The 10,000-nt window shown below is 51.1% G+C and overlaps 2 protein-coding genes across 2 annotated transcripts in view; both read left to right on the top strand.

Moving 5' to 3' along the window:
• The window catches only part of telo2 (TEL2, telomere maintenance 2, homolog), an 11,496-nt gene extending 10,379 nt beyond the window's left edge, over window positions 1-1,117 (top strand). Inside the window, exon 21 of the mRNA XM_083688017.1 lies at window positions 519-1,117. Within this exon, the coding sequence (XP_083544143.1) occupies window positions 519-637 (119 nt within the window). The 3' untranslated portion in view covers window positions 638-1,117. The remainder of the gene's footprint in view (window positions 1-518) is intronic.
• A 2,283-nt stretch (window positions 1,118-3,400) lies between these two features.
• On the top strand, window positions 3,401-8,208 carry LOC310817135 (uncharacterized protein; the record flags this gene model as incomplete). The annotated part of the gene is made up of 10 exons (XM_083687572.1): window positions 3,401-3,421; window positions 3,801-3,895; window positions 4,490-4,583; window positions 4,738-4,883; window positions 5,216-5,294; window positions 5,388-5,713; window positions 6,116-6,854; window positions 7,026-7,418; window positions 7,689-8,100; window positions 8,159-8,208. 10 exons carry the CDS (start codon window positions 3,401-3,403, stop codon window positions 8,206-8,208), a joined length of 2,355 nt encoding a protein of 784 aa, XP_083543698.1.
• Window positions 8,209-10,000: the final 1,792 nt, after the last annotated feature.

Raw genomic sequence — 10,000 nt, 5'->3', positions numbered from 1 at the left:
GGGATTCAAGCGTGCCTCCACCTCCAGCTGCACCATGTGCGTCAGTCAGGGATATCCTTTCTACCCCCTTCACACACACACACACACACACACACACACACACAGCTGCAGAGGCATTTTGTGGAAATGTAAGGGGATCCAGGACATCCAGTGTCTGTGACGTGATTCACTTGATGTGAATTTGAACCCTCAAAGGATATTCATAGAACCAATGTTCCAGCGTGTTCCATACACTGTTTATTAGTTTAAGAGAGGGAGGAAGAGTTCTGATGAATTTAGATGGAGATGTTATACAACTGTTTTTATAATGTTGGTTATAATGTTGTTCTGTCTGTCTGCCTGTCTGTCTCTCTGCCTGTCTGCCTGTCTCTCTGTGCCTGTCTCTCTGTGCCTGCCTGTCTGTCTGCCTGTCTGTCTGTCTGTCTGCCTGTCTGTCTGTCTGTCTGTCTGTCTGTCTGCCTGTCTGCCTGTCTGCCTGTCTGTCTGTCTGTCTGTCTGTCTGTCTGTCTGTCTGTCAGACGTGGCTGAGGGCGACACAGATGCAGACTGTAGGAATCTGGCCATACAGAGTCTGGTTCTGCTGGAGAAGAGCCTGAAGACTGAACTGGACCCCTCAGCGCTGGGCCTGCAGTCATGAAACCTAGTCACCCCACAGAACCGAACCGGGCTGATCTGGACCCGGGGTACAGTGGACTTAGTCCTGTGTAGTTTCTGCCTTGCGCAGAAAAAAGGCATACCGTGCATTGCCCAGATTCAAATGTCAAATGGTATAATCTAACAAAGGAGCCAGCTACAAGCTAAATCAGCACACCAGAAATTCTGATCTGGTATTGGACATGTACTGTATTTGACCTGGGTCTGGCTCTGGACTAGGGAGTGACCTCAGGGGACAGCCCAGGGGACCCTTGTGGTGACATCAGGTAATGACAGGCAGAGTGGCAGGGGGAGGTGGAGGATGTGGCTTCATCAGAGCTGCAGCTGCTGCTGGCCAACCAGACCCATATCCTGGAACACGCACGCACACACACACGCACACGCACACGCACACACACAACTCATTTAGCAGATGAAACATAGAGACTGGAGAGGAAGATGTCATTGGACACAAATAAACGTTTCAAATGTCCTTGTGGAGCATGTGTGTGTTTCTCTTTCCTGGACGGGAACATCCCTCTGTACTTTGGGTGTTTGTTTACACAGGAAGTCCTGTAAATATCACACACACACACACACACACACACACACACACACAGGCACAATCTCTCAGACACACACACACACACACACTGGCACAATCTCTCAGACACACACACACACACTGGCACAATCTCTCAGACACACACACACATGCATAAATTCACATAACTGTCTTTGTCATCTGTGTACCCGAACAAGAACATAATTATTTGAAATCCTCGTTGGTCCATGAAAACTCTTCCACTGAGGACGGAGCAGGATTTGACTGGGAAGACAAAAAACAATAATAGATCATAATAATAATAATAATAATATGTAATTTAGCTGATGCTTTTATCCAAAGCGACTTACATTACAGTGACAAACACACACGTATGTGAGGGTTGTCTGTATGCATGTGTGCACACGTGTTGTTGTAAGAGACTGAGGTGTGTGTGTGTGTGTGTGTGTGTGTGTGTGTGTGTGTGTGTGTGTGTGTGTGTTGTAATGATATGCAGTAACATGTCATGTATCTGTTTGACCACAAGGTGTCGTTGTAAGCTGTGCGTTAATTGATATTTCCGACGTGTCAGAAGTGAAATGGAAACAGGAGTTCTACGTTAGACACGATGACTGAATACATGACTCACTATCAGCCAGCGGTTCATTAAAACAATGTGTCATCATTGCAGACATATGAACATTACGTGTGTCAGAGAGAGAGAGATGTGTATTTTGTTCTATCTTTCTTTACAAAAACATAGAAACACGCCGTTTTCACATATATCGACATGGGGTGTTAATTCATTAGCAAGCCTCTGATTCCTAGTGCTTAGTGCTTAGGCCTGGTTACCATGGAAACAGGCCTAGAGTCGCCAGCACGTGACCCAGTAGCCGTTACAGTGAGCGAGCCCAGGTCTGAGGCCAGGGCGGGAACCGGAGGCTACTTCTCCACAGACTACTCTAGCACGGTGAGGTGACCTGTTCTAACATGACTACACTTCAGGGCGGGAGCCTGGAGGCTACTTCTCCACAGACTACTCTAGCACGGTGAGGTGACCTGTTCTAACATGACTACACTTCAGGGTTGGAGCCTGGCGGCTACTTCTCCACAGACTACTCTAGCACGGTGAGGTGACCTGTTCTAACATGGTTACCTGTTCTAACATGACTACACTTCAGGGCGGGAGCCGGAGGCTACTTCTCCACAGACTCTAGCACGGTGAGGTGACCTGTTCTAACATGACTACACTTCAGGATTAACGTTCACGTTAAAACATCAAATAGGACTAAAATCGACTCATCCACTTGAGCTGAATACCCAACGTATGTCGTCTAGCGTGCGTTAGCATCGTTAGCCGGGCAGCTCTGGAGGTGCTATCTGAATTGGATGGTCGCGTTCTGTATTTAGCAGGATTTACCCAACGAATAAACGGTTTATTTCAGTGACAAAGTGAACACAACTCGAACTGAGCGCATCTAGATTGTGTTGTGACTCGTTGCAATGACACTGTTGGGCCACGTACTGCACGGCAACTCAGCCCAGAGGTACCGACACCAGCCGAACTCAGCCCAGAGGTACCGACACCAGCCGAACTCAGCCCAGAGGTACCGACACCAGCCGAACTCGGCCCAGAGGTACCGACACCAGTCAAACTCAGCCCAGAGGTACCGACACCAGTCAAACTCGGCCCAGAGGTACCGACACCAGCCGAACTCGGCCCAGAGGTACCGACACCAGTCAAACTCGGCCCAGAGGTACCGACACCAGTCAAACTCGGCCCAGAGGTACCGACACCAGTCAAACTCGGCCCAGAGGTACCGACACCAGCCGAACTCTGCTCGGAACCTGTCCGGTAGTTAACCGACACTGGTCGATGAACGCCTTAACCGGGGTTATAACTGTCTGCTATCCGGGTTCTCAAAGAGACTTTAGTGTGTGTGTATATATGTGGAGGAGCCAGGTTGAGTTGAGTCCATATTGATGTGATGAAGTGTTGGTGTGATGAGTGGTTAAACCGGGTCGTGTTGCGGTCAGACTGACTGACTGACGGTCTCTGGACTGCGGTCGCGGCAGGCGCAGTGACGTAGTGGTGCAGCCATCAACACGTCATAATTGACCGTGTTTATTATAATGAGCAGAAAGGTTTTCAGTCAGTTGCGGTTTGGTCGTCGACAGAAGTACATGTGCTCCGTATTTCATGAGATAACCTTTCGATGAAACATGGACAGAAGACAGTTTGAGGTATGTGAATATTCAGATTCAATAAGCAGTCAGTTAGTTTTTACAGGTTAAAATTAATACAAATGTATTGCTCGGCTAAATGGACTCCCAAGGTAAACTGGAGTAATTATGCCCTAGATATGAGAGTAATGGACATATATTACACTTGAATGTAATATATAGAAGTCAAATAAAATGTAACTTTATTTGTCATATAGGCCTACACAGAATACAGCCATAGACGGTGTAATGAAATGCTTTGGGCAAGCTAGCTTCTCAATAGTGGGTTAGGGTTGAGTCTCTACAATGAAGTCATATTAAAACCAATAACATAAGGTAGCAATAGTATGGTGAAGGTGACAGGTGAAATGACATGTGAGGACTTTCTGCCGTCTCCCAGGTGTCGGAGGCCAGCAGTGATGACCTCATCATCACTGACCTGGACACAGAGGAGTTGCCTGTGGGTGTGGCTGATGATGTCACACAGCAACTCAGGTAGGCGCTGTCAGATACACATTTACACATGGCAAATGCTAAGTGGGATGCTTGGGAGGGACGGACTCTGACGTCACCCTGTTGAAGGTCAAGGGTTAGGGGTTTAGGGTAGGGTTGTCCCGAGGATCCCACGTAACATCTACCATTGACACATTGCTAGGTCATAGGTCACAGCCCAATCTCCGACATGACACCCTATTCCCTATGCACTACATCTTTTAAGTCTCACTACAAAGTCCTCTCCCCTCATCTCCTCCATGGTGGCGGATTGGACAGGGTTAGATGGCTAAGTGGGATCTTTGGGACGACTTTAACCCTAACCCTGAACATTTTAACATCTCAATGGGGTCACGTCCGTTCCAAGGATCCCATATAGACTTGTCCGTTTCAATAGTCTAAACCTAAAGGAGTTCTACCAATAAGGTAGATGCTAAGTTGGATCCTTGGGAGGACCCTACCCTCACCTTATCTCTTACTTGAACCCTTATCCTAACCCGGGTTGTCCCAAGGATCCCACCTAGCAACCCCTCCTCCCTTTACCTCCCTTTACCTCCCTTTAACTCTCCTATAACTCCTTCATGTGTCCCTCTACAGATCTGAAGATGGCCAGGCTGGGACGGACAGCCTGGCTGAGACACTGGAGGCTGGTCTAGGATCAGCCAGCCCGACCCTGTCTAAGGACAGCAAGGTAGGCAGAGAGGAGGTGGAGACTGATCTAGGATCAGCCAGCCCGACCCTGTCTCAGAACTAACTAACTCCTTCCTGTTTTAGACTCATGTAATAACTAACTCCTTCCTGTTTTAGACTCATGTAATAACTAACTCCTTCCTGTTGACCCCCAGGATGAAGTGACCTTCTTCATCACCACGACGCCCCGGGCTGTGTTGCCCTTGGCAACGACCTCCCGGGCCCTGACCCCCCAGGTCAGCCTGGTCGTGGTGCTGAGTGGGAGAAGCTCCCCAGACCTTGTGGAGGACCTGAGCAGAGAGTAGGTCCCTCTCTCTCTCTCTCTCTCTCTCTCTCTCTCTCTCTCTATCTCTTCCATACTCACCCTCGATACATTAACATGTGGTTAAGGTTCGGTTTGGGTTAAGGGTTGGGTTAGGTTTTGGTTAAGGGTTGGGTTAGGTTTTGGTTAAGGGTTTGGTTAAGGTTAGGGTTTGGTTAAGGTTAGGGTTGGGTTAGGGTTAAGGTTAAGGATTTGCTAAAGGTTTGGGTTAAGGTTAGGGTTGGGTTAAGGTTTGGGTTAGCCAGATACTGGTCAGGAAGGTCCCTTTAGACTCACCCTTTTCATGTCCTCCCTCCCCCTCCTCCCTCCAGGCAGTGGACTCTGATGAGGGAGGGCATGCAGGACAGGGTGAGTCAGGCTCAGAGTCAGCTCTGCCGCTGGATGGAGGTGGTAAGATAGACTAGACGTGTGGTAGTACCACTGTTGTAATGGTCATGACCCCTGACCCTCACTCTCTCTGTCCTCTCACCTCTGACCTCTAAGCTTGACCCACCTGAGTTCACAGCAAAGTGCCAGACCCTGGTGTCCTGGGTAAGGGAGACCACCTCCGCCGTTCTGGACGCAGGTATAGACCACTATCTGGATCAGGTCCAGGACCCAGACCAGGACCCAGACCAGAACCAGGACCTGGACCTGAACCTCCCCAGCCCTTTGTGGTCCTCAGGGTCGTCATCCGGGGAGGTTCTGGAGGCTCAGGCGTCAACCTCCCGCGGGGTCCGGTTCAGCTCCAGCGGAGGCACCGGCAGGGGTACCGGCGGCCGGACCTCCGGCAGCACGCGCGCCCCCACGCCCTTCCCCTCCCCTACAGGGTACCACCTCTTCATGTCTGGGTCACTGTGGTGTTACTGATGGAATGGAACAGTTGAATGGAACAGTAGAATAGAACAGTATAGAATGAAACAGTAGAATAGAACAGTAGAATGGAACAGCAGAATAGAACATTAGAATAGAACAGTAGAATGGAACAGCAGAATAGAACAGTAGAATAGAACAGTAGAATGGATTGTGTAATTACTCATTGTTAACACTGTAATAACACTAAAAATCAATTAGAATAGAATAGAAACTTGACTTGGGTTTAGGGGAAGGGTTGGGGCTTTAAGTACACTGTAGCAATTGTTACACTGTAGGCTACGTATTATTACACTTATTACCCAGTTGTTACACAGTAATTACACAAGTAATGACTGTGTGTGTGTGTCCCTCTGCAGGTCTTCAGACTCTCTCGACACTGAGGGAGACAGCGACCCTCAGGGGCGTCTTGGGTCCCCCCACGGCTTCTCCCCTTCTGACCACGGGGACCGGCTCATCACCTTCCGGTCCTTCTCCGCCCCGCCCAGGCCCCGCCCCGGCCCCTTCAGGTCGCTGTTCGACCTGTCCCCGGGCGCCATCCTGGAGACGGTCAAGACACGCGCCTGCAAGTCTCTGGGCGAGCTCACCCTGGCGCCCCCGACCAATCAGAGGGCCCCTAGGAGCCTCCGGGAGCGCTGCGTGTCGGCGGACATGCGGGTGGTGACGGTGATGGTGGAGCTGGTGATGCAGCGTCTGGACGCCAGCGTGGCTGAGCTGGTGCTCGACGTTGGAGGGCAGGACCAGGAGATCCAGCTCCCTGGGACCTCCACCACCACCGCCACCAGCCTGCTGGCCCGGGAGCTGCTGGACCTGCTCTCAGCCAGGATCCAGACCCACGCCCTGGGACAGCTGGCCCTCAGCTGCCTGACTGGCAGGTCTGCTCTGGAGCTGGAGGGAGAGCTGGAGAGCCGGCTGGGGCCTCTGGCCGGCCAGGTCCTCGTAGCCGTCATTGGCAGCGTCCTGAGGGCCAGAGCCCGAGGACGAGAGGGCCGAGCCACCTCCCCCACCAGCTACTTCCTGGCCGCCGTGTCGGCAGAGGTGCAGGGTCTGGTTGTGCGGGGTCGGAGGTCAGGGGGCCCGACAACCGTAGTCATACAGGTGTGCTGCTGTCATCTCTGACAAACTTTTAATTTTTGTCATCTTTTTAAAACATGTTTTCAAGAATATATATGTATATAATTTCCTCTTTACAACATACCATAACCAGATTAACATGTAACATGTACTATATATAAACCAATCGTGTAATTTCCTCTCCTCTGTTGTCAGGGTCCGGCGGCCATTTTGGAGAGGTCTGCGCTCCTGCAGCACCCGGAGATGTCCTCAACGACCATCTACCACTCGCTGCTACTGGACGCCACGCGGAGCCCCGCTGGGGTCAGAGGTCACGGCACCTCCGAGCCGGTAGAGGAGCACCTGACCAGAGCGAGGGAGCTGGTCAGCCAATCCCTGAGGGACGCCGCCGCCTCGCCCCCTCCTGCGGATGCTGTCAGTGACGCAGATCGCCTCATAGAGCTGCTGTCGCCTGGCGTCTCCATGGAGACCGCTGGGGAGGCGTCTGACGGCGTGCTGGGCCGTGTCCTGGCGGGGCTCCGTGACGTGGTGGAGGGGACCAGGGCCTCAGCGGGGACGACGGCCGGGAGCAGGCCGTTCTGGGAGCAGGTGAGGGAACAATACATCTGCTGGCTTTAACTCACCAACTGTCAAAGAGTTCCGGAACACTCACCACCTAGAGTGTTCTGTGGTGTTTACCTAGCAACAACACTTTGATTGGCTACAAAATGAAACATCATCATTTAAGTATTTTTGGTGAATATAGTCACCCTTGGCAACACTTGGCATGTTGACAATTTCGGCGAATTTATTTATTTACTATAATAGATGAAACAACATTATTTGTTTCTAAAATGCATCTTTTATTGCTTCTGCTAGGTCCAGTCTTCCAGCCAGCACCTGTTGGACCACACCCTGGACTACCTGAAGTACCAGGTCACCCTGGACCAGGAGACACTGTCTCTCAGAGATGGTAGCAGTAGCTTTGACACCAGCAGCGCTAGAACCATCCTGAGGACCATCCTGGAGGCCATCAGGACCAGAGTGTCTGAGGCTGAGAGCTCCTCCAGAGGGCAGCAGAGAGCAGTGGAGCGCCTGGTCGTCTCCAACATGCTGGACTCTGTACTGGAGAGCCTGGACCTGCTGCCTGGCGACCTGGACCTGCGACCCAGTACCCAGGTATCCACTACCAGCCTGGCTAGTAGTGAGTCCAGTACCCAGGTGTCCACCACCAGCCTGGCTAGGGAGTCCAGTACCCAGGTGTCCACCACCAGCCTGGCTAGGGAGTCCAGTACCAGTGGTGCCGCCAGTGGGATAACAGATGAGGTGATGTCATCACTGCCTGCCAGAAGCCCCTCTGATGTCATCACTGGAGGCCAGACCAGGTGTGCCGTCTTGACCAGGACCTCCGGTACTAAGCCCCGCCTCTCCCCTGCCGGGGGGGAGAAGAAGATGAGGAGGTCCAGGAAGTGTTGCTGCTGCTTCCCTGTGATGCCCAGAATCTCCTCTATCAGGGTCAAGGTAGGGACATATCTGTTCAGGGTCTGGCTGCATCTACAGGGTTCTGATTTGAGATCTTCTCTGATTTGAGATCAGGTAGACAGGGTTTCTGATGCTAGGATGTGTGTTGTCTGTGACAGGTGTTTGGGAGAAGAGAGGCTAAGGGCCCCAGCACCACCCCCACCTCCCTGGGTAAGGGCCCCAGCACCACCCCCACCTCCCTGGGTAAGGGCCCCAGCACCACCCTCTCCTCCCTGGGTAAGGGCCCCAGCACCACCCCCACCTCCCTGGCTAAGGGCCCCAGCACCACCCCCACCTCCCTGGGTAAGGGCCCCAGCACCACCCCCACCTCCCTGGCTAAGGGCCCCAGCACCACCCCCACCTCCCTGGGTAAGATACAAGACGTGATCATGATATTCTGTTACGCTAATACATGTGTACAAACACATCCAAACACAGTGTTCATACACATACATTACCACAGTACATGGAACAACACACAGCCAGTTGTCTGTGTAAATGCAGGCTATTACATGTTCATGTCTAATCCCTCTACCTTGTCTCTCACAACAGGAGCAGAGAGAGAGGTCCCACCCACCTCCCCAGCGCCAGAGCCTGCCCCTGCCCCTGCCCCCAACCAGGAGCCCTGTAAACAGCGCCCTCTCCTGGTCAGGGTGTTCAGAGCCTTCTCCAAGGCTATCACCAAACCCTTTAAGCGAGGCTCAGAGCATTGAGCACACCAGCACACTGCTGTGTACACTCACACTCCACACACACACTCAAACACCTCACACACACACCACTCCAACCCCACACACCTGACACACACCAGGTCTCACCAGGTCTCTCACCAGACCACTCCAAACACACACACACACACACACACACACACACACACACGGTTTGTGTTGGTGCTGGTGCTGGTGCTGGTGCTGGTGCTGGTGCTGGTGCTGGTGCTGGTGCTGGTGCTGGTGGTTCAGACAGCAGTGGGTCTGACTCTCAGGACATTCTTTTGTTGAATATGTGAAATAAAGAATGTTCCTTTACTATCTGCTGTGGCTTCATGATCAATGTGAAGACAGAGTTTGGTGTTAATATGTTATATGATTTAGTACAATCCTTATGAAAGCACCTTTCCTACAAACTATATATATATATAGTTGGAACCCAGGCATGTTAGCTTTAGCGCAGTTTGATAATAATGTATTACTTTATAATAAATATATTACAAGGCAAATATATCATACATTCATGTTACTTCCTACCGTCAAGAGAAAGAGCGGAGAGAAGGAGAGAGATCTGTAAAGGAAACATGTAACCAGTTTAAGGTCATGTAACCTGAAAGGACTCTTTGTAACCAATAGGGCTTCCATTTAACTTAAATCGGGACTCTGTGTAACTATCTATCTATCTGTCTGTCTGTCTGTCTGTCTGTCTGTGTCTGTCCGTCTGTATGTCTGTCTGTCTGTCTGTCTATAACCTTCTCCATCCTTCCAACCAACCAATCAGAAGACTATGTTTCGGGCAACTAGTAGGTTTCGGACAATTAGCTGCGAGTCAGAACCAAAGGTAACAATGGAAAACATTTTACACAAATATTTCAGGACCATGGAGAGAGGTCACCTGTTTCATGGTATAGCAGCCCTGCTTGTGTAGAATGTTGTCAATATACTTTCACCAATTACTGCTAT

Source organism: Argentina silus (genome assembly GCF_951799395.1).
Source record: "Argentina silus genome assembly, chromosome: 16".
In the NCBI taxonomy this organism is placed as follows: Eukaryota; Metazoa; Chordata; class Actinopteri; order Argentiniformes; family Argentinidae; genus Argentina; species Argentina silus.
The sequence above is the reverse complement of the archived record's forward strand: the minus strand, read 5'-3'. Positions and strand labels throughout refer to the sequence as shown.